The sequence below is a fragment of the Aulonocara sp. 'chitande type north' Nkhata Bay genome, linkage group LG4 (genome assembly GCF_057382095.1).
Source record: "Aulonocara sp. 'chitande type north' Nkhata Bay isolate Kocher_YH1m ecotype deep benthic linkage group LG4, A_spYH_male_GT1.1, whole genome shotgun sequence".
Taxonomy (NCBI): Eukaryota; Metazoa; Chordata; class Actinopteri; order Cichliformes; family Cichlidae; genus Aulonocara; species Aulonocara sp. 'chitande type north' Nkhata Bay.
In genome coordinates, this window is record NC_141347.1 from 22,789,859 (window position 1) to 22,813,951 (window position 24,093).

Sequence of the window (24,093 nt, forward strand, 5' to 3'; positions counted from 1 at the left end):
ATAAAATACTGATATACAGAAAATGTCCTTAGTTTTAGATTGTAGAGTAATTTTTGTGTAGTGTTTAAAACTACAGTAGTGTGAAAACATATTTGTCACCTACCTGATTTTCTTTTTTGTTTTCTTGTACGTTTGTCACATTTTAATGTTTCAAATCCTCAAACAGGGCATTTAGGAAGGAACGCTGGTTTGAATGGGGAGTCGAGGAGGGCATTTACGTGAAAAGGCAAAGATCATCTCTGAATCGAGGAGGGGGAATAAGGGTACATCTTTCGCCATCTTACAATGCTGTGATTGTAGACATTCCCAAAGTCTGTGATTGGTACTCAAGGCAACTAATCAATGGTCATGACAATTTGCATATTAATGATCAAGAAACTGACCTCGCAGTCCATTGTTTATTCAGTGGGCTAGTTTCAGTCCTTGTGCAATGTGCTGTTTATAAGGTTGGAGAAACCTGCAGTCAGCTGAGACTGAAGAAGTCACTTGGATAAGGATGTTTCTCCCTCTGACGCTACGTCCAGATGAACAGAATCAACCTTTTGGGACCTTCATTTAGAAACTCCATTTTGTCTTTACTAGTATTATTTTTGTTTGATTTGTAAATTTGTTTGCTGTTCTGAAACACTGAAGTATGACAAACAAGAAAATAGGAAATCAGGAAAGGAGTAAACACTTTTTCACACCACTGTATGTTTGTCACGCAATGCAATCAATTTTTTGGTGATTTTAGGGTAAAAAGATCTGGGTTAAAAACAAATTTCCTATCTAATGATTACAATAAATATTTGCTTGCACGTAAGATTTATTGAACGGTATACAATATCAAATGCATGCATTCTTTTAGAATCAGTACAGATAAGGAAGCAAGAAAGCTAAATGATATACTAGCTGCATCACAGTGTGCTGGATTAATTAAGATTTAAATGCTCTATGCAACAATCTCAGTTTGGTTCATCTTTTTCTTCAACAACTGCATGGTCACTTAAAATTATGAGATGTAAATATCTTTGTTTCACCAGTGTAATAAAGGAAGCACCTTAGTACCTTTTTGTAATGACATTACCAAGGTTACAGGAAACATGACAGTAAATGCTAAACGTGAATGAACTGTTTCATGAAGAAATAAAGTATGGTGGGTGGAAGAAACACGAGAGAATTACTGAAGACAAAAATCAAAACAGGAATTTAACAATATGCACAGAAGTAATTAAAATTTTAAACATTTAACGTAACAAAAAATAACAAAGAAACAACCTGAACCTAAACTCAAACTGTAATATATTCACCAATAATTCCAAACCCAGAAAAAGCTAAATGGCAGGGAGATGACAGAAGTAGCTGATGATTTCCTGCAGCTTTACTTAGAGCCATTTCTCACTATTTGTCATGTACACATATTGTATGACTGCAACAAACAAGTATTTGTCATTAGAACTGTGATGTAAAATTGGTACCTTTTCAGTGCTGGATGAGGCTCAATGTTTAACTGATAAGCACTTACATTAAAATAAATGTTCCCGTCCCAATGAACCAACAGTATACACATCAACTTAAAACATTAAATTATGATATTTAAAACAAGCAAAAAAATCAAAATGCTTTTGGAAACCGTAATCTCAGACTCTTACAATTAAAATCATAAATCTCAGGTTTGAATGGAGAATGCATTACATGTCTTCACGCTCTGCTATAAGTGATTAAAAACTACAACAAATTTTTAAAAAGAAAGAAATCAAAACATGATTTAGACCCTCGTGATTAACACCTTAATATTAGCAGTTTTAATTGATATCTATAATATTCAAGATGCTTTTTGTATAAAATTCATTAAAAAGTCAAAAGTACACATCAACACAACATTAAAAGAGAGCAAAACAAATATTACTGTGATAATATGTAAAGACCTCGTGTCTCTAATCAGTGTTTCCTCAGGGATGTCCTGTGGGTTATCAGGCCTCAGCTGTTTCTGTGGAGCAAATGAAAAATGGGTGCTGGATGGATCAGTTAAATTTAAATAAAAACCAGTGCTGTCACCGTTAATCTCGTTAACGTGAACCGATCCATGTTAACACGTCAAAACTGGCAAATCCCCGTTAACGAGTTAACGAAGATTAGTCCCTGTGAGGGGTTAGAAGTTCACGCTAACGCCGTCATCACGACTAACACGATTAATAATTAACTCATCTGGAGAACACTCTGACTCAAAATCCTCTGAATGTTTCTGTCAACGCATTTCAGGCAGTTTGTCCGAAATTTGTCTATTCTGCACTACAGATGGGTTGAGTGCATTAAAAATGTTTATCGTGTTAACTTTGATGACGTGTATTAACATGATTAATGCTAACAGCACTAAAAACATTGTTCAAAATGATCAGAAAAATAGTTCATGATCACAGCCTTTTAAACAATTTGTGACATTTTAAGATTTACCCAGTGTGGTTACTTTTTTTCATCTTGATCGCCATTAAGTTCATCACAGTGTTTCTTCACCATCTCAAGATCTTCCAAAACATCTAAAAACAAAGTATTTGTTTTTATTAAATATTTATTGTTAGTGTTTGTATTGAGAGGATTCCTAACACTTTATATATTCTGTTTACCTGGCAGTGAGCAGGCCTCAGTCTTGAGTGAGTGTTCAATGGAATCCTCCATGGTTTCCTCCAGTGTCCTCAGGACAGTTTCCTAATTTATCATCAAAACCTTTGTCACTTTTTAAATAGGCAACTATTGAATCCAAGAATAACTGGACAAGAGATAAATTATTGGTTTGATATGTTTCAAGACTGCTTGGAAAAAAAAAACCTTCAAATCGTTCAACTGCTCCAACATGGCATTTTTTGCCTTTTCAAACATGTCCATCTTTGACTCCACATGTCTCTCAATAGTGTCCCTCATCCTCTTCTGGGTGCCTGGTCCTTCAAATGCTGCTGCTTCTACAAGGAGACAATCATTTTCATGCACAGTTGAATAGAAATACCGAATTTTTCTAACCATAAGACGCATCGGATCATAAGGCGCATTAAGCAAAACAAAACAGTAAGATAAGTCAAACTTTACTCAACTCATTCTTCTTGCTTCATCCACTTCCGTATGTGAAATGTGAAAATGAAAATTACCTGAAGCGCCTCAATGCTATGCTTTATATTAACCAAAATGTCATATAACTGTATAGTGTAGTATTAAGTGGACACGGCCCTGATAATAAAGGCATTAGACTACGTGTCCTTTAGTGGTAGAATGTTGGAGACTCTCGCCCACACTTGTCTGTAGAAGTAGATAACAGGGAATCATCTCTCAGTGGAAATGTACTAGAATACTGTGGTTTAGACTAGAGTGAGACAGACTGTAATAAAACTGTTAAGCACACACTGCCATTTGGAGATTCACTGCAGTGTCATGTAGGACGCATCTCCCTTCTGGAAGTAATAAAAGTGTAAAATGGTCTACTAAACAGTGTGTTGTCTTCCATTAGATGTGGATGTGTTGGTTTATTTCATTGGATATTTTTGAGTTTATATTAGTTTAGCTGCTGCTGTAATATATTCAGTCTCATGGCAATTTATTTGTTACTACAGACTGCTGGCAACACTGAGCATCTAGGTGGCAATAAAACGGCCGGCGGTGACAATCCAGCAAAGTGGAAGCATCTTGTCCTCCTTCCTGTATCCTGACCGATACACCATCTTGTTAGCTGCTAAACCTAAAAGAACTAGCCCTCACCTAACACTTCTCAACATTCAGTAACCCTACAAAAGTCACTGCTGTTTAGTTTTCTCTCTTCATTTATGTCTGAAGTGATAGCAGAGCTATACGTTTTGATTTTTTGAGAAATCTCTCAGTCAGAACATGGTATATCATATTTAGGTGGAAACTAGTGAGCTAACGTCCTGCTAGCTTCTAACCCAGTTAAATTTAATAAATTTTGTTTTCATGGATGTCTGGATGTTAAACTTAATTGTTACATCTGGAAAAGCAGCGACAGTGACCATTTTATTAAAGATGAAAGAATTCAGACAGCTTTTAATTCTCAGTGATGCTGCACTGTTTGACTTTGGAACCTGAAGCGGCGTTTGGGCCCAGATTACTCTGTGAGGCTCCTGACTGCGGTAGCCGCAATGTTCAGACAATCCATCAAGCGGTGCGGCTTCGTAGCTTACCAAAGTCGTACTAAAACATTTTTTGACAGATTTTTGAATGCCGTGTACCACATGAAACGGTTGGAGGCCAGTAAGCACAACCAGAATTCATACATAAGGCGCACCGGATTTTTGAGAAATTAAAGGATTTTAAGTGTGCCTTATAATGCAAAAAATAAGGTAATTCACCTCTTTCTTACCTTTGTAGCATCCTTTCATGTTACTCCTGATTGTCTCTGTCAGACTGTTGTAGATCAATTTCTTTTGTGTGAGGATGATTTTGTTGAGCTTTGTCTTCATTTTGTTTTCCTTAGAAACATGAAATACAGATTAACATTATTTAAAACAGCATTAAGGTAAAATAACACAAGTTCAGTGTTTGAATGACTTTCTAATAATAGCTAAGCTAACAGGTTCATGGATAGGGAAGTTCTTTTACCTCAGTCTGGAGAAATGTCAGTTGCAGTTCGACATTTTTGTACTTTTCAATCAGTGAATCAGTGCTGAGTGAAAACGCATCAATGGCCCCATTGAAATTTCCACATTTTAGGTCGTTTCTGAATGGGGCAAAGATGTGGTTTATAATAGCAGTATTAGCAAGTTTATGATATAGTGCAATTTGGATACATGTATTGTTGTACATATTGATGCTGTTCAGAATTAGATTATTCTCACGGGAAGGTCTTTCTGAATTTTTCATCAATGCTTTCAGTCAAACAAGACGCTAATATCATGTTGAGGTCTTTTCGCTTCCCTTTTTTTGGTTTCTGGATGCCAACATTCTTAACTGCAGACTTTAGTGTCCCGTGAAAACCCTTGTTGTTTTTTTTCTGAAACAAAACAGAATTTTTAATTTTTTTTTTAAACACATGGTCACAAAGTATCCTTAGGTCTTGTTCCAGTTGTAATTAAAACACATACACTGGGGTATAAGAAGGACCTCAGTTTTCTTTCACACAAATTTTGGGATCTTTCAACTCCGTCCCGTAGGTGTTGTTCAAAAGCTTTTGTAATGTCTTCAATTGCTTTTTTGACTCGATTAAGTTGGATGCTCAAGTTTCCCTCAAGGACTGCACACACATCGTTTTTTTGTTCAACCTGAAATACAAGAAAGCTCATTATTTAAAGCAGTAAAACATCACATAATGGCTCTCGACTCACTTTTGAGGCGGTCTTGACAAACCCAAGTTTTTAACATGAATCTCATGCATAAGTTCAGTCAGATAGGTCTGTCATCATTTGTCTGCCTCTGTGTATTCGTTATGTCACTTCCATTTTCCCACACTATTGACCTCATTACTCTAGTCCAATCATTTTTTTGCCTTCTGCAGGCCAATCAGTCTCTGTTTTCTGTGCTTTTATATGCTCTCTGTCATTCTGCCTTACAGACTCTCATCCATGCAACTCGCCTCCTCCTCATCTTCACCTCACTCTTCACTCAGAGCTAGGGCTGGGTATCGTCACTCATTTCTAGAATCGATTCGATTCCGATTCACAAGGTCCCGAATCGATTCAATCCACAATTCGATTCAATTCGATTTGATTCAATTTGAATCGGGAAATTTTGCCTCAGACATAATTCAGATCATGCATCAGTACATTTCTATATTTTTGTATCTATAAAAAGAAATGTGACACTTGTGAGACATAATCAAAGGTGTGAGCGTCACAGCAGATGCCTTTGTGTCAAAGTAGTTGAGGATAAAACACAGAAAAACATGAAGGTGATTTTCCTGGCCCTGGATCTTATAAAAATATTCTGCAGTGGATCAAAAACGAAACAAAACCATTAATAACCATATGAACATTACGTGATGCTGCTGACATAAAGCAGAGATTTATTAGAGACACAGCTGAGCATTTTGCAATTTTGCATAATTTTAAAAAGTTTAAATTTGTTCAGTATTGAACGGCAGAAATGAGGCTTTCTTTCCAGAAGTTAGTAAAAGGAAAAAACAGCAGCCGACAGCGCTGTAAACAACGGTAGATTTGTGCATAACAAGCAAGCGAATAATGCAGAAAAAAGATTTTTAGACGGGAAACTGATCTTGAAGTACAGACAGAGAGAGAGAGAGAGAGAGAGAGAGCTGTGCATGTAGTGTGATTTTATCGAGGTGGCAGCAAAACAATAAGAGGGAATTCATGACGATGTTTATGTGAAGTGTAGTTTGCTGCTTCTTTTGCTGCTGGTTCGGTCAATATTGTTTGGAGAGAGATAAAAGCTGCAGCTTCAGAATCAGGACAAAAAGGGCGTAAACACAAAGCGCGGACCCGCCGACGGATCAGAATCAGCGAGCTGTCGGCTTTCAGCCCCGACTGTGTCCGGGCCGTCGGGTGAGAAAGGCGACATCTCACTGATTCTGATCCGTCGGAGGCTCCGCGCTTTGTGTTTACGTCTTTGTGTAGAATCCGTGTTCCTGCTCTCATTTACTGTTTTAGCTGTTTGGTGGTTGTTGAAATTTTGTGAGGTTTAACCTGAGATTCTGGCATTTCGGGCAAAATAAATTTATATTAAAAAATCGATTCAGGATTTTAATGAATCGATATCACGTTATCCAAGCGAGAATCAATTTTAATCGATAAATCGATAATCAAAACCCACCCCTACTCAGAGCCCCATCCAAACTACCATCTTCACTACCCCAACAATCTAGACTCTCGGGGTCCTGTCCTAACTCCCATCATTTCTGTGCTCTCATTGGTTCACTGGAGTCTCATTGGTAAATAACTATTTAATTAAATTCTGTATCTCAATAAATAATATTCAGTTCTTCCAAATAATCTCTCCTCTTTCAATCACTAATAATAAATTACCACATATAGATTTATGATGTCCAGTATCCCACATTTTCAGTGAAGGTCAGCATGCCTTACAATATGTTAGTAAACTTTAGTGAACATTTTATGAACATTTTTATTTTATGCATTTTTATGACCTTTAAGAAGATTATGAATGAGGCTTTATTGCCTGATCTTACCACTTCTCTGCTTTTGGCTCCTTGAATCAAAGACAGAATCCCATGAGCTCCAGACACATAGTTTGAAGTCTCTGAACAAGCGTCATTTAGATTTTTCAAAATTTCCTTGAGTTTCAGTATTTCTGTTATAAATTGAAAAAGAAATATAAATCTGAGCAATACATTTTCTGTTACACAAAAACATACCATCACTGGTAGTGACTTCACCTACCATTGACATCTGGATTTACATTCTCCCCTTTGAGGAACTCTTTGGAGCTCACTGTGAAGACTTGGAAACTATCCTCACTGAAGTGATTCTGAGAACATTTTTGTTAGTCAGTTTTTATTTTTGGACTGTTTAAGAAAATAATTGTTTTAGATTTTGCTGTCAGATTGTAAATTTACCGTAATCGTTTTCCGCTTTTTGAATGCATTCATCACTGCTTTCTTGACTTTGTTTCTTTTAGAAAGGAAATAAAAATTGGATGTAAAAGTAATTTATTGTTAGTATTGTAATGGAAAATTTCAATTATTCTTATTTAAGGTTCAAGCATTTGTGTGCATACTTAGTTGTGGCACTGTAATGAAAACTTCCACTGAGCAGTCTAAAACTAGATGAACTTATTTCAGCCTCAGTAGTTGAAAAAATAACTCCTTTTGCAGGTGGTCATAATGCCAAGAGCATGAAACAGGATACGCATTGTTCAGTTAGGTTTCAGAGCGAGCTGCGTCATGTGCTGTATGATCACTTTCGGACTTCCTCACTTTTTTGGGGAATAAATAAAGGTGAGAGCTGCACTTCTGTTTGAGAGACTGCATGACGGCGCCTGACTGCGTGTGCTCTCTCTCATGCGCATGATAATAACAAATGTTCATTACAGCCGAATGTGTCTGTGGACTTTGTTAATTAAATTTCTACAACAGCATTTATCTATTTAGAAACTTATTAAAACACATATACATAGATTTTTTTTAAATGTATAACTTTTAATAATGACTTTTAAACAACAAAGCAACAGAAAAGTGAAGTGTATGGTCACCATGTGTATCTGTGCCAAACTTTCTTTGTAATTTGATTTTTTTGTATATTTGACTTACATATCATCTGGTTTTTCATGATCTGACTTGGTGCAGATAAAATGAATTTGCTGACACTCGCCACCATTTCCCAGCAGGCTGCTGGCACCTTCCAGGATGTCCCAGGCTTCGCTTTCTGATGCTGCTCGAGTCATTTCAGTCACAATCCACACTGTAGAACAACTGGCAATAAACTGAAAAGGAAATGAATGCATGTAAATTATAAATAACTAATGCTTTGAAGAAACATGACATGACTTCTGTGAATTACCTCTTTCCACATTTGATCTCTGCTTCTGTTAGAGTCACCGTTTCCAGGAAGGTCCATGAGTGTGACATGATCAAGAAAATCATTGTCTGGCACTTTGACAGTCACACACTTCACAAGTGGCCAGTACCACCTCTTTACTTCTTCTGTCTCATTTGACTCACTTCTTGTATATCTCACAAATTCTTCAGACAACCCTTCAGCCTGCAAAAAACAACAACAACAAGATAAATATAAGCCAATTGAATGTATGTGCCCATAACAAAGATTTTAATGATTGCATGAAAAAGAAGATGGGAAATTAAAATAAGACATCCTATCTCAAAAATCTGAAATGAAAACCAGGAAAATAAATCCAAAGTAATTCGATTTTTTTATTTAAAAAAGAAAGAAAGAAAGAAAGAAAGAAAGAAAGAAAGAAAGAAAATAAACCTTTTTTATATTTTACTGTGGTCACAGTAAGTGGCCTGGTTCTTATTCTACTGCATGTAAACATTTGAAGCACTTTATAAAACTTGCCTCATTACCCCAAGCACTTTTTCTGGGTATGTTATTTCTAGCTAACATTTACACACATTCATTCTCTGATGGATGCATCGAAGATCAGCTTTACAAATGTGAAACTCTTCAACACCTCCACAAAGAAAACTGCAAGCTCCATGGTAACAGGATAATCAGACAGCAACAGGATAGTAAACCATAAAATTTTAACCACCACAATTTCACTTGTTTTTTTGTTTCTTGTTTGATGGATGTCAAACATTTTGGAAATGAGGCACATCGACATATCGCCGACATATATCTGCTCAGCAATAAACTGCAGCAACATCTGCTTCACCAGTGCTTTGTCTCTGTCTGCACTCTCCATTAGGGTGGCATTACATAGCGTGGACATCTTCCTGCTGCAAAGGTGCAGCATCAGGGTAGCTTAACGCTGCTTGGGTAACTATTGACTGCTCATTATGTGATGTTCATAAGCCACACACTGCTATGTATCTCACCCAAACTGTGGTCTAATATATGCTTTAAACTGCAAGTATTCCTTTGTTCTAGAAGAAGAACCAGATTTTATTTTGGTCTGTATTACTGCACACTTACTGAGTCACTTTCCAAAATTTTTATCTTGGACATTTGAAACTCTGGAATATCTCTGAAATATTTGTTGTCCATGAGGCTGTGAGTTGATTTTTCTTTCCACTCTTCTCCATACAGCGCTGATAACTTTCCATCAGGGTCAAGACAATCACCATTACCACCATCATCATCATCATCATCATCATCTTCTTCAAGAGCCAGTTTTAGGGACTGCACCTCATTTTCCCAATCCTACAAAAGATTATATCTTAATTTTAGTAAAGCAGTTTTTGTATCTACATTGTAACACATTACTTCAAAAATCACCATATTCATATTTCATTCTACCTTTTTTGTAATGAACTCGATGTGTGCCTCATACTTTGATCCATTGGTAGCCTCCACCTTTATCATTACTGAGGTACATGCACTGACACTTGCAGAAGGCAACAGGCCCTCCTTATTTATGATGGCATTGATTAAAGCGCTCTTTCCAGCCCCAGTTTTACCAAAGACACCAACCAGGTGTCTCCTTTCTGTCTCCAAATCTTTGATTTGATCCCTGTTGAACGAGTTTAAATATGGATTAACTGACCCATTCTCAGAAATATCAAACTGAAAATGCAGTAAAATCAGAAAAAAATAGTTTTTTAAAATGTGTTGAAAAAATTCAACTTACTACTGGAACAAACTACACAGCTCCATGTTGAGCTCTGACCGAGTTTAAATCTTTAGTATGTTTATTATACCAAATACCAGCAAAATGTTACAGACTGTCCCAACTTCCTGGGAAATGGTTGGAAGAACATCCAACAAAAATAGAAAATCTTTATTACTCACTTTAGGAAAGCGCTGAGCTTGTCACGGCCATGTAGTCTTTCACTGACACGTCTCATTATGTCTTTGACATCAGACAGTATTTCTGTTTCTGTCAGAGAAACAGAAAAAAACCCTAATAAGTAGGAACCTGGAACCAGTGTAATGCAAATATGGTCCACTGATATGCAAATGTAACCCATGGTTATTTTATTGCCAATTGTATTCTATTTTTATTCTAATTTTAAGTGTTACTGTTTTGTTAAGTGTTGAGTTTTCCCATTTTCCCATGAATGCACCATAGCGCTGTGCGTGGTGACTTTCTTTCACTGCATCCGCCTGCATGGAGCTAGATGCGCAAAGCTGTGTGGAGATTCAGTCCTGCAACGTGTTGCGCTACAGAATTAATGTTTTCTTTGAAGAATATCCTGGCTGTTTTTTTTAAGTGGTAGAAATCTGCTGCAAGGACCGAGCGGTGCCATCTAAGGACTGGATGCCACTAGAGGTGCCTAGAAAGGACGTTCTCAATCTGAAGGCCACCTGTTTCCTTGGAGGGTGGTAGGATACAACGATTTGTAATTTTGTTTAAGAATTAACGTTTTTTAATGAGCTCTCAGGACACCTTATGTTGCTACTTTTTTCCTTTTTGGGTCAGATCTGATTCCACTTAACACAAAACCTGATGCACCAAAAAGCAAAACAGTGACTAAAGACAATTCAAATAACTTGAACGCTTACCACATACTGAACACAAAGTGCACTGAACTGAAATGGACAGCATGCCTGACACATTTATGGACACTTGAAGTGATATGTTGTACATTGTTGAAGATTACATGTTTGAAATTATTTAAAGGTTTGTTCATGTCTATGTTTTGGACCATTTAAATGTTGAATACACTCAAGTCACTTTTTTCCTTAAGTTGTTGTCAGTGTCTCATTCTGAGTGGAAGGTTTTTCCCTCTTTAAGTTGAGTTACCACTGCCAGTCTCCTTACGATCCTAACTGAACCCAACAAGAGGAGATTCTGAAATATTGTTTTTTCCTTGACCTTGAATGACAGATTACTGTGGATTTGACTGATTTTGACTACTCAGTTAAAAATGGTGACACAAAGCAGGAATAAGTGTGAGGATTTCATATATGTGTGTACCTGACTGTGATCCTGCTGCACAGTTGTCTTGTCGTTTAGGAGATGGTTGACATTCGTCGAACTCAAGTTCTGACTTTCTTTTTCCTTTTTGGATTTAAACAAAATAATACAATTTAAAAAGAAAATCTGAATATTGAAACTTCTGATTATGGTGTATTTTAGATGTTGCAAAAATAATACTGTGAAAATAAATAAATAAATTAGATGTATTAAAATGAGAGTGAGATACATTTTTCTCACCTTTTTCACTTATGGATGGCAAATCCTGTGGAAGCATATAAATATTCAACTTTCACATGAAGTTAAATTATTATAAATTGTACATGTATGCATAATTGAATTTATAGAAGAAATCATTGCTCCTGTACAGAAACAATTTGTTCTTTAACAAACTGTCAAAAACTTTCACATGCACTTTTTAAAATGTACACACTTATATGTACATATATTCTCAGCTAGCACAGTGATTAAAAAAAAAAGGAAAACTTTTGCATTCTTGCCTCTCAGTAAACATGATCCCATGAGTCAATGTTTCTGCCTAATTCAGCACCAGTGACACAGACCTAGAGACCAGTTGGTGACCACCCCATCCCTGGCAACCACCAGCTGTTAGGGTAAAATGTGTATTCCAACATCAGGCAACTACATCAGTTGTTTAGTGGTTTTTAATAATTATGGTGGATGGTGGATCAAACTGCTAAATCAGAATGAATTTTCATGACCTGTAAGTGTTTGGGGGATTTTCTTTTCTTTGGATTATTAATTAAAACCAAGGACAGAAAACATATAATGAGAAGTCTGTATCACATCTACTTGTAGTTTAAATATAGTAACTGCACAGTATCCCTTTTACAGTTAACACAAAGGGGTTATGATATATTCGGGATATTTGTTTCAATCACAATAAATGTTATTATGACACTTGAAAGCAGCAGCACTTAGATAGACGGCCAGGTTGCCTCTTTGATGATTCTAGGAGTAACAAAGAAACAGAAACCAGTATCCCAAAAAGTTAATTCTGTTCATCTGGACTGTTTTCAGTGGGAGAAACGTTTCATCGCTCATCCAAGTGACTTCTTCAGTCTCAGCTAACTGCAGGTTTCCCCAACCTTATAAACATTTGCACTTTATATAGTTGGGAAAACTTGGGATTTACTTACCTGGATGATTGAGCATGTATCAAGACAGAAACTAATATCAGTCTCATTATGCTCCTATTTATCAATATCAAAACAAACTTTGGCATCTATATTTTGGTTTGATCCGCCCACCACCAGGGCCATGCAGATCTGTTTAAAGGGGCGGGTGCTCAAAGTTAAAAACAGGCACATAGAACCAGGCTGAACAACAACACACATTCTTTAAGAATCTAATACAGAATCGCATCATACTATATCACTGTTTTACCTGATGGGGTACAATGTTGCTGTTGAGGAGTTTCTGCTGATCCTGCTCCTGATAGTGCAGGAGGAACGGGCTGTGTTGAGCTGCGACTGGAGACTGTAAAAAGTCCATAGGAGAGATGGTAGCTGATTAAACAAATGCTATGAGATAATAATAAAAAGATTGGTGAAAGTGCCATGTCAGCAACCATAAGGCAACAAAACTGTGAGAAACAAACTAGGCTCTGCCTATGAATCACTCTTTGCCTCTCTTCTTCCTCCCATCTCCTCATCTCATTTATCACTCTCCACTTGCTGTCCATCTGAGGCACAATTTACTATTGCAATAAACTATTATTTAATTATCCACACTTAAAAACTCATCCATCTATTCTATAATAAAACAATAAGAGAAAAATGTTATAGAACCAAAACATTGCAGGTGTGTTTATCATTGTTTTATGCTGGAATACCTCTGCAATGCAACAACTGGTACATGTGTTCTTGTGACCTGTGCTGTTTTTTTTTTTATTCCAGCCAGAGAGGGATCCTCTGCATTTAGCCTCAAAAAGCTCCCTTTGTCACTGTTTCCTTACAGGGCATGTCTGGACAATGTCATATCATGAGTAAAAATGATAAAAAAAAAATCTATATACATAAAATATGCACACATACATACAGGTACACAGGCACATACAGTGATATTTTATACCGTCTCCAGAATACTGCATATATCCTACTATGACCACATGTTTGCATCATGGTCCTGATCAAGAATCCTTATTGTTTATTCCTAGCGCTCTAATAATAAAGTAATTAAAATAAAATAAAAAAAGTAATAAATATATAATAAAGTATTTATGATGATTCAGTTTGTTTGACTATCTACTCTGTGCAGGCAGAAAGCCTATTAAATGCTTAAACTGTAGAGATACAATAATGTTGCTGCTGTAAAATCAGCATTTTGTCATATTTGAAATATAAATCTAATATATTCCGTTTAATATCTTTTCTTTAAAACAGTGTTTTTCCATAATACTGTAATTATAATGAACCATAATTATGTGGACATGTATATTAGATAGTTTTTAGTGAAATATAAGCCCTCCAGAAAGGCAGGAAAACGCCCTGTAACTTACTTTAATACAAAACACGTTCCCTAAAACGGTGGACAGAGCTACAGACCCATGACAGCGTTACCCAGTTAGCTGGTGGCTAAAACCAGCACTGCTTGTGCAGTTAATAAAAGGACAGGTAATGTTTGTCCCGCTGTTACACACACAGCACGCTCATTTGTTTCAATTCGTCAGTTGTCACAAGACAGTTTACCAACGTGTATAAAATAAGCTAATACTGCTGTGTACTGTAGACTAAAGAGTACGCTGTACACCTACTTACTGGCTTTTGTTGCATCAGTCTCCTACAGCTCTGCACCGCTCAGACGGCAAAAAATGCTCGTGCTCTTTGCGAGTTCGTTCCCGGTTCGTAACCAGCGCGCTCTGCCATCAAGGGCGATCATTGGTTAATGGTAGTCATGTGACTGATGGAAACCACATCCTGTTACTTAGCAAAACTATGATTAATAGTTAAATATTATTGTTGAGGGGAACAGACAGGACTCCACACGCACACAAAAATAAACAAAAAACAGTAATAAAAATAAAAAATAAATAAAAATTATACTCAAGAAAAGGGCACTTGGGGAATCCATCAGGAAAGGGGCAGGTGCTCAAGCCCCCCCCCCCCCCTCGCACGTGCCTGCCCACCACTAATACACACATCTAACCTTCACCAACTCCTCCAACAATGAGTAGTCTGCGTGCAACCCCAATTCCCTATCGTACAATCAGTGGCGTGTCCAGCGGGGTGGCCTGGGGGGGCACAGCCCCCCCCCCCAACCAGACTGGCCACCCCAGGTGCCACCCCAAAGGCAAAACAATAAAATTCAATCAAATATCAAATGTCCGATTATGTTTTCACGGTGAAGCTCAGATATCCGAGTGTAAGTGAATGCAGCATCGGCTTCTGTGCTATGCCTGTTAGCAAAGGTAGGAGAGCCAAGCACCAAAGACGGCACTGCAGGAAACAATTTTTCGGTGAAAGAAAATGAGGACAGAATAAATGTCCCGGTAAGTAATATTAAGTTTGTTGGGTTTAGTAAACTTCGGTGAAATTAGAATACCAAGGAAAAAATAACACTTAAAGAATTATTGCAGCCGTGGAATATTTCAGACAGTATGCTACTGAGGGCAGCTAACATAAGAGTTATGAGTTATAAGATATAATCTAAGTCGTAACATTGCTGTATGGAGCTGCAGATTTGGTTGCAGGTTAACATAGCTGGACTGGCCATCGGGCATACCGGGCATATGCCCGGTGACTTATTTTTTATTTTTTATTTTTGTAATGGCATGAACAATGAGAGGTGGTGGATTGGCCAGATGCAGGTCGATGTGTAAAAATAACTCAGTTGTTTGGTGGTGGCTATGGCGGAGCTTCCACAGAGGCCAGCAGGTGGATGAGGGAAGGGGAGGCAGGAGGAGAGCCCCGAGGCAGCCGCTGGTCTGAGTGTCAGGTGAACTGAACTTCAGGTAAGAAGTTATGACCTGCAGTCTATCTGGGTCAGATATAAACCAAGTTTAGGTGGAGTTTATTTTCGTTGTGCTGACTTTTTACCCTCAGTTGCAATAACTTGTACTGCGTTCTAGCCAGCTTGACGGAGTTTTTATACAGCTGGGTGGGTGCTATGATGTTACTGATAGTGAACTTTATTTTATTCATAAGATTAGTTAGTAGAGTTGCCAATGGCTCCTTAAAGCTTTAAAGCTTCCTTTAGCTAGAATGGAAAAAGACACAAAGCTGGATTTATTCTGTCTTTATGCTGCACAGCTGCCTCTTCTTCTCTCGTTCTCTCCCCTCCCTCTCCTGTTGCTACTTCAATCATGAAACTGATCAATGATCAGCTTTTCTCTCTTGTTTGTTTATTGCCCACTTTGCGCCAGAAAGAGGAAACCAGCAGATGTCGCGCTAAACAACAGCAGCACGTTTGATCAGCTGTTGTTAGAATTTATTTAATATTAATTTCTAGTATCAGCTGATGTTGGCTGGAGCAACAGCTGTAAAGCTGCTGGTCATGATGTCGGTTTGGATATGTGGTGAGAGGGAAACATGAAGATGAAACCAGGAGATGTCCTTACTGAATCATCAGAGCTGTGATGGAGAAACAGGTTTACCTTTTAGGTGACATGAATGAGTTGAAGGGAAGTTATGAACTGTTTCTGAGAGACAAATAACCCCAGGATCCTTTTTTAGGTAGCTGACAGCTGGTAACTGTGCAGGGGCGGATCTAGCAAAGTGTTGCCAGGGGGGCATGTAGGGCATTAACAGGGAAAGGGGGGCACAAAGAAATACTTTTCTTTCTTATTCTCATTTAAAATATCTAGCTTTTATTAAATAATTATCTAAATTTTACAACCAAAGTTTTAATCTGACGTAAAATGTATAGAAATCATACATATATCAACAAGACAGTGTACATATGGAAAAGATATATATAAATCTTATAAAGTTTGTATCTGTCTTGTGTGAAACTTGTATGAAAAGCATACAAGAGTAAAAACAGATATAAGATCCCTTGAAAGATTATATAATGAATCTTGTATGTTTTGGATACTAAAACAATATATGAAAGTAATGAGAAAGTGGCCACTTTCATGAGTAAATCATGTAAGTTTTTACTATTTCTTTTCCATATGGGACTGTCACAACAGCATTTGTTTTCATTCAAAGTCTTTATGGCTTTAATACCTGGTGGGCCGGTCTCTAGTCAAAATGCCCAATTTTCTGTCCCAGTCCAGCCCTGCAGGTTAATACTGGCAGTGTCACCATGCCAGCTGATTGTATTTTATCATCAGCCAGTGTTGCTCTTTATCAATATTACCAAAGTTTACCATAAGGCAGCATATAAAGTATTTACTTGCTTTCAGGTTTTATTCAAATGTTAATCTTTTCAGTTGTTTCTCCACTTTTTTCCTGTTTCAAAATCAAACACCAGTTTGTGAGAAGATTATCTTCTTTTTTTAACAGGCAGATAAAGTTTTACATTGGAATTGGCTAATTTGTCAATTGTTTGTTACAAATGTTCGTATTTTAATATTCAAAAATGTTTTTGCCCAAAACATATGTGCACTACATGTCAGTAAAAATACTATGCAAATATTGCTGACCTTGAATGCTGAGTAAACACTGACAAAGCACTGATTGTATCTCTTGTACTTTATCAACGCAGTATCTAAAAACTTTGCACCGTAGTGGTTAAAATCTCATTGTAATAAGAGTTAAAAGCACATTCGGTTATTAGGTTTATAGGGTTATTGAATTATGGTTAATGGTTGGTAGAATTTTTTTAAACATTATCTGCCAATTACATCTGCCACCCTTCTCCAAATCTGTGCCCCTACCTGGCCCCCCCAACAAAGATTTTCTAGACACGCCACTGCGTACAATCCCTTGGCACCTTACCAGAACGCTGTACAGCCCTCCTCGACCAAAGTTGGGTGTAGACATCCCAGTAACACTGTACACCTGCTGCACCTCCATGGCGTCCTCCTGGCATTCCTGTTGAAAATGTCCCAGGTCCCCACACTGCTCACGCACCTGTCCCTGTGTCTGTGCAGCCACCAATGAGCCAGGTACAGCGCCTGTCGCTGCCAGGACCTGGGGATAGAAAGCAGAGAGGAAATGGTTGTTGGAGCGTAGCCAGTGGTCCTCGATGGTCAGTGTCACTGGCACAGGCACGGAAAGTTTGCTCCTTGGGGCCAGTAGGGTACCAAAAAGTGATCATCTGCCAAAAAGGGGTTTCCAGCATTTGCCAAAAAATTTACTGCAGGAATTTAAGCTGTTATAAATTACTTGTTGACTTAGAATCTGTCAAAAAATATCGCTCATGACGAATATCAAGTAACTTAGAGAACATTTCTATCAAATCAGGGTAAAACGTAACTGACAATAACAATGTTTTTTTCAAGAGAGAGCTAGCCAAGAGGGCATCAGAAATAACAAATATAACATCACAGTTCTATAATCAAAAAGAACTGGATTGATGACAATATGGGTACAAATATGCATAAAGTCATAAAGATACTTGGAAGACAGATCATTTCTTTATTTTATATACAACCCCTTCATAAACCCTGTTGACTAAAGTGTATTTACTAACATAAGTAAAGATATTAGACTTAAAAAACCAAAACATCAAAAATCACTCTTTTGCAGATGCTCACCTCCCCTGGCTGCGATCTTCTGGGGTTTTCCGTCCGCGCCGCCAGGTGTTCTTCAGCCAGCCTCACTGCCGCCTCCAGATTGGGTGGCTTGCGACACTTGACCCAGTCCGCCATTTCCCTTGGGAGCCCCTCCACAAACTGCTCCAGAACGACAGCCTCCAGCAGCTGCACCTCCCCTTGTGTCGGGCCAGGATGCAGCCACCTCCCCGCGTCGTACAGGAGCTGCTGGGCAAAAGCCGAAGGCCCTTCTTGTGGTCCCATGCGGCAACCACGGAAGCGGCGACGATGGTCTTCTGGAGAGAGTTCCAGGTGGAGCGGATTCGCAGCGGCCCCAGACTGAGGCAAAAGGTTTAGTAGCATCTGCGTCTGCCGCTGGTGCAGTACTGCCTGCTGCTGCTGCAAGTCTGCCATGTCGGCCAACATGTGAGCCAGTGCCTGAGCTGGCTGTAGATTCTGTGGGTTTGACATGTCGTAGCGGCAAGCTGGGCACCACTGTATCACTCTGTTACTGATCTCTGTTATGACACACACAAGGAGACAGTTCTGCGTCACGTTTCACTAATAGTTTTTATTTAGTTCACAACTCGAAGCCACTCGTTTCACACCGTGGCAGGCATCAGCTCTTTCTCCCAGCCTCCCCTGCCACTGTCACCTGAACTCGCTCTACCCCTCACCTGATGCTAAACCACAACCTGCCACAAAATGATATGTTGAAATTTAATGTAATTAGCGCACCATAAAAGTTCTAAAACAAAGTCACCTGTATGTATTAACGTAAGTGACACTTTTCAGATGAAAGATAAGAAATAACAAATTAATTTCACTCTGGGTCCAGCCAGGCATGGACTGGGACAAAAAATCCGCCCGGGCATTTTGACTAGAGACCGGCCCACCAGGTTATATAGGAAAAACCACAAAGCCTTTGAATGAAAACAAACACTGTTGTCACAGTGATGTACACTGTCTTGTTGGTATATATGTATCAATCTAATAAACTTAAACCTACACCATCCTCCCTTCCTCCCTATTCTGGTATTCGAAACAGTACTTAACGGAAATATTAAACAACCTAGGGTTGACAAATCCTACCCCCCCCCCCCCCCCCAAAAAAAAACAAAAAACAAAAATAGGGAACCACCCCCCACCCTCTGCCTCGTGATGCTTAATTGACATAATCGTCTTTAATTTAATGCACATGTAAAAACAAATGCACAGAAATCAATTATTAACACATTACAATAATTAAATAATAATTTCTTCAACATAATTGTAGACTGCACAGATGATACCTTCAGAAAGGAAAAACTACCATAGCTTAGAGTATATATTAGACTTAATATTTACTAGATACAATAATGGATTTTTATACATTTTACATCAGATGAAAACTTTGTTTGTAAGATTCAGATAATTATTTATTAAAAACCAGACATTTTAAATGAGAATTTCCCTGTTAATGCCCTACCTGGCCCCCTGGCAAAACTTAGCTAGATCCGCCCCTGCACAGTTACCAGCTGTCAGCTACAAAGCATCCTGGTGTTATTTATCTCTCAGAAACAGTTCATAACTTCCCTTCAACTCATTCATGTCACCTAAAAGGTAAACCTGTTTCTCCATCACCTGTTCAGCTCTGATGATTCAGTAAGGACATTTCCTGGTTTCATCTTCATGTTTCCCTCTGACCACATATCCAAACCGACATCATGACCAGCAGCTTTACAGCTGTTGCTCCAGCCAACATCAGCTGATACTAGAAAGTAATATTAAATAAATTCTAACAACAGCTGATCAAGCTTAAACGTGCTGCTATTGTTTAGCTCGACATCCGCTGGTTTCCTCTTTCTGGCGCAAAGTGGGCAAGCGCGAGAGACGGGACAGAAAAGACGATCAGCTGATCATTGATCGAGGGTGCATCCAACCTCCTCGGCTGTAATTGGTCCAGCCCAGAGTTTATCATGACACTTTGGCCAATCCATGAACTTTCATTGTTTATACCGTTACAGAACAAAACAAAACAAACAAACAAAAAAACCATCTGCCCATCAAAAAACGAAAAATCACCGCCTACTGGGCAAATGCCCGGTATGCCCAATGGCCAGTCCAGCTATGGTCAGAAACAAAGTAAAACCTGATCTGCCGATCAGGGAATGAGAAAAGCAGGAAGGGCTGACGAGAGTGGCTGGATGTTTGTCAAATGTAGAAACTGTCTTGGTTCATTGTTGTCTGTATGTCAAAGTTCAAATGAGTTAAAGGGGTCAAGTAAAGAAAGAAAAACAAAAAAAACTTTGCAAAAATGAATAATAATAAATTAAATAAAAATAACAAAGAAGAAAAAGTTACATCACTTACAACAGCAACAATGAGTTTGGTGACAAACAGAGGTGCTGTTTCAACTTATTCAGATTATTCTCATGTACTATTTCATCAGAAACACACATTGTTGACAAAGCAGAACAACAGGATCTGACTATCCTTCTTCCTTCTTCTTCTGACAATAAGAGAAGTAAAAAAACAACAACAACAAAATGCAGGGAGGCACACACTGGAACAGGGTGAAAAGAAAAATCTAGCAAAAAGTAAAAGTCCAAAAACAAAACTGAGACTCGGTTTTGCAAAAGGTGTAGTTGACTGTTTGGCAAAAGGCAAGTGAAAGCAGATCTCTACATATAACACAACGCTAAACCTAGACAGAGTAAAGTGGGTGTGCAGGGAAAAGCAGAGCTCAGAAAACAAAAAAGGGCTGGGGGAGATGAAGAAGTGGTGTTGATGCATGACTATCCTTCTTCCAGAGCTGTTTAGATAGATAGGCATAGTCAAAAGATGCTTATATTTAATTCTGTGACGATTAAACACATAAAATATGTAATAAAATAGCCTTGTCCAGATAACAGAAAAATAACTGCTATGGAAAGTCACACGTAAAGCAAGGTCAGGAAGCCTGCTGGAGGCAAAAAGTGTCATGTTCTTAATGAAAGAGTACGACAATAAGACTCACTTTCAGTTTCTGATAAAAAGGAAATGAAACTGAACTAAAGATTAAATCCTGCCATCTTTCCATTTACAGGTTTTCATACACAAATCTCCCTAATGCAAAACTTCCCAAAACCTAAATGCATTCACCAAATTGTTTCTGGTTTTCTTTATTACCAGTGTTGGGGAGTAACGGAATACATGTACCGACGTTACGTATTTTAAATGTTATACCTCTGAAAAGAGTCGTTTATTGCAATGAAAGTGAACATAAATATTTCACATTCTGTACTGCTCAATGTCACAGAGTGGAAGGAAAAGATAAATAATAAACCAAAATAATAAAGCGCTAACTATATATATATATATATATATATATATATATATATATATATCTGAGCACGTTCCCTCACAAAATGGATGATGATAGCCACCTTTCTAGCTCCTGTCGTTTGCTTAACGGCCATTATATAGTACAAAACTGAGGCTTAAAATTACTTTGTCTGTCTACTAAAAAAACTATAATAAAATGCTTCAAGTTTGTTAGGATAAATTGAAATATTTAACCAGACAGTGCTGCTTTACAGATTTGACATTTGTGACCAACTTTAATGCATATAAAATCAGAGACACTGATATTAAATTCAGATTAAAAATTCAAACTGCTCACCTTTTGTTGAAAGTAATGCTGGAAAAGGCTGCTGAGGGAGATGTGAAGTAAGCAGTGGGACACAAACAGGACACATTAATTATTATTATTTAAGTCATCCTTTGCTTTGCTCCTGCTAAATAGCTTTAATAAAATATCCTGCATTCAGAAAGTCTAAAGTAAAGAGCACAGAAAAAGTGGTTGTATGAATGGGCGTGAATGAGGCAAGTTGTCTAAACCCCAATTTAAGATGGGCAGCAACACCTCAACTGAACATAATGTCACTGGACACAGAATAAAAAATATTTCTGACAAAATACTTAAAGACTTTTGCACTTTAAGAACGGAAGGAGAGGAGAGTACTTTTTCTCAGACTTAAGCTGAGTTTGATAGAAAAGTTCTAACGGTCTTAAGTTCTCCGTTCTAAGACCTCCACCCATTTTGTGGATGAAAAAGATATTTTAGCCACAGAACATCTGATATGATTTTCTTGGCTGTGCGGACCAATCAGTTTCAGTTTATACTGTTTATTCTTGTGCTCTGTGTACAGCTGGGTTTGCTAGTTCACAGACTTTATAGAGCGCATTAGATCATGACAAGAAGGAATGCAATGTACATTTTATCTCTTACACCCTAAACCTCCCCACCCCCAACTTCCTGGCACAACCCACAGCTCTGGAGAATGTACAAAATGTTTACATTGGACTGCAGAACAATGTTGCAGCACTTTTAGTAAAAGATTTTATGTTTCACAGTTAACATATCACAGCAGTATCAATATCTGTACCCATCAGGGACACATTTCAATACTTCACCTTCAAATCTCTTCAGCCACTTACTTAGGCCCAATTTGTTCGCACAAAATTATCCATATGCAAGAAACTAAAACTAAAAGATAAACTGTAATATTTAATTTTAAAAGTACTGCTTGAAAATGAGGCCTTTGTAATCAACTGCTCCTTAAATGCATTGGCTCTGATTCTATATTCAGATAAACTTTTATTCAATTCAGATTAAAAGTTTAAACTACTTACCTTTGGTTTAAAGTAATGCAGAAAAGACAGTTGACAATAAGAGAAGTAAATAAAAAAAATGCAGGGAGGCACACACTGGAACAGGGTGAAAAGAAAAATCTAGCAAAAAGTAAAAGTCCAAAAACAAACTGGGACTCGGTTTTGCAAAAGGTGTAGTTGACTGTTTGGCAAAAGGCAAGTGAAAGTGGATCTCTACATATAACACAACGCTAAACCTAGACAGAGTAAAGTGGGTGTGAAGGGAAAAGCAGAGCTGAGAAAACAAAAAAGGGGGTGGGGGAGATGAAGAAGTGGTGTTGATGCATGACTATCCTTCTTCCAGAGCTGTTTAGATAGATAGGCATAGTCAAAAGATGCTTATATTTAACTCTGTGACGATTAAACACATAAAATATGTAATAAAATAGCCTTGTCCAGATAACAGAAAAATAACTGCTATGGAAAGTCACACGTAAAGCAAGGTCAGGAAGCCTGCTGGAGGCAAAAAGTGTCATGTTCTTAATGAAAGAGTACGACAATAAGACTCACTTTCAGTTTCTGATAAAAAGGAAATGAAACTGAACTAAAGATTAAATCCTGCCATCTTTCCATTTACAGGTTTTCATACACAAATCTCCCTAATGCAAAACTTCCCAAAACCTAAATGCATTCACCAAATTGTTTCTGGTTTTCTTTATTACCAGTGTTGGGGAGTAACAGAATACATGTACCGGCGTTACGTATTTTAAATGTTATACCTCTGAAAACAGTCGTTTATTGCAATGAAAGTGAACATAAATATTTCACATTCTGTACTGCTCAATGTCACAGAGTGGAAGGAAAAGATAAATAATAAACCAAAATAATAAAGCGCTAACTATATATATATATATATATATATATATATATATATATATATATATATCTGAGCACGTTCCCTCACAAAATGGATGATGATAGCCACCTTTCTAGCTCCTGTCGTTTGCTTAACGGCCATTATATAGTACAAAACTGAGGCTTAAAATTACTTTGTCTGTCTACTAAAAAAAACTATAATAAAATGCTTCAAGTTTGTTAGGATAAATTGAAATATTTAACCAGACAGTGCTGCTTTACAGATTTGACATTTGTGACCAACTTTAATGCATATAAAATCAGAGACACTGATATTAAATTCAGATTAAAAATTCAAACTGCTCACCTTTTGTTGAAAGTAATGCTGGAAAAGGCTGCTGAGGGAGATGTGAAATAAGCAGTGGGACACAAACTGTCACGGACCCGGCTCTGGAGGACTCGGGGGTCCGTGAGCA

At 37.7% G+C, this 24,093-nt stretch overlaps 1 protein-coding gene across 6 annotated transcripts; it reads right to left on the bottom strand.

Moving 5' to 3' along the window:
• Window positions 1-793: 793 nt before the first annotated feature.
• Window positions 794-22,989, bottom strand: LOC147332571 (nuclear GTPase SLIP-GC-like). 6 transcript variants are annotated; one of them, XM_086289211.1, is made up of 23 exons: window positions 22,805-22,989; window positions 21,792-21,819; window positions 18,152-18,666; window positions 17,391-17,585; window positions 12,895-12,987; window positions 11,728-11,752; window positions 11,488-11,571; window positions 10,359-10,446; window positions 9,867-10,080; window positions 9,543-9,770; window positions 8,448-8,648; window positions 8,198-8,370; window positions 7,505-7,559; window positions 7,329-7,416; window positions 7,118-7,239; window positions 5,061-5,237; window positions 4,815-4,969; window positions 4,579-4,696; window positions 4,340-4,448; window positions 2,806-2,936; window positions 2,604-2,685; window positions 2,447-2,516; window positions 794-1,969 (listed from the first exon to the last, which is right to left on the bottom strand). In XM_086289211.1, exons 3-23 carry the CDS (start codon window positions 18,617-18,619, stop codon window positions 1,960-1,962), a joined length of 2,886 nt encoding a protein of 961 aa, XP_086145337.1. In that variant the 5' UTR covers window positions 18,620-18,666; window positions 21,792-21,819; window positions 22,805-22,989; the 3' UTR covers window positions 794-1,959. The 6 variants fall into 6 exon arrangements, with proteins under 6 accessions (XP_086145337.1, XP_086145338.1, XP_086145335.1 ...); XM_086289212.1 differs by lacking the exon at window positions 21,792-21,819; XM_086289209.1 differs by lacking the exon at window positions 22,805-22,989 and having other exon boundaries at window positions 17,454-17,585; window positions 21,792-21,867.
• Between the last annotated feature and the right edge of the window lie 1,104 nt (window positions 22,990-24,093).

Coding starts and splice junctions, on each gene's coding strand:
- LOC147332571 (XM_086289206.1), bottom strand. CDS start 21,867: ATGTGTCCTGTTTGTGTCCCACTGCTTACTTCACATCTCCCTCAGCAG. Junction 11,572..11,727: donor GCCATCCATAAGTGAAAAAG/GTGAGAAAAATG, acceptor AAATCCAAAAAG/GAAAAAGAAAGTCAGAACTT. Junction 9,771..9,866: donor TCGAGTTCATTACAAAAAAG/GTAGAATGAAAT, acceptor AATCTTTTGTAG/GATTGGGAAAATGAGGTGCA.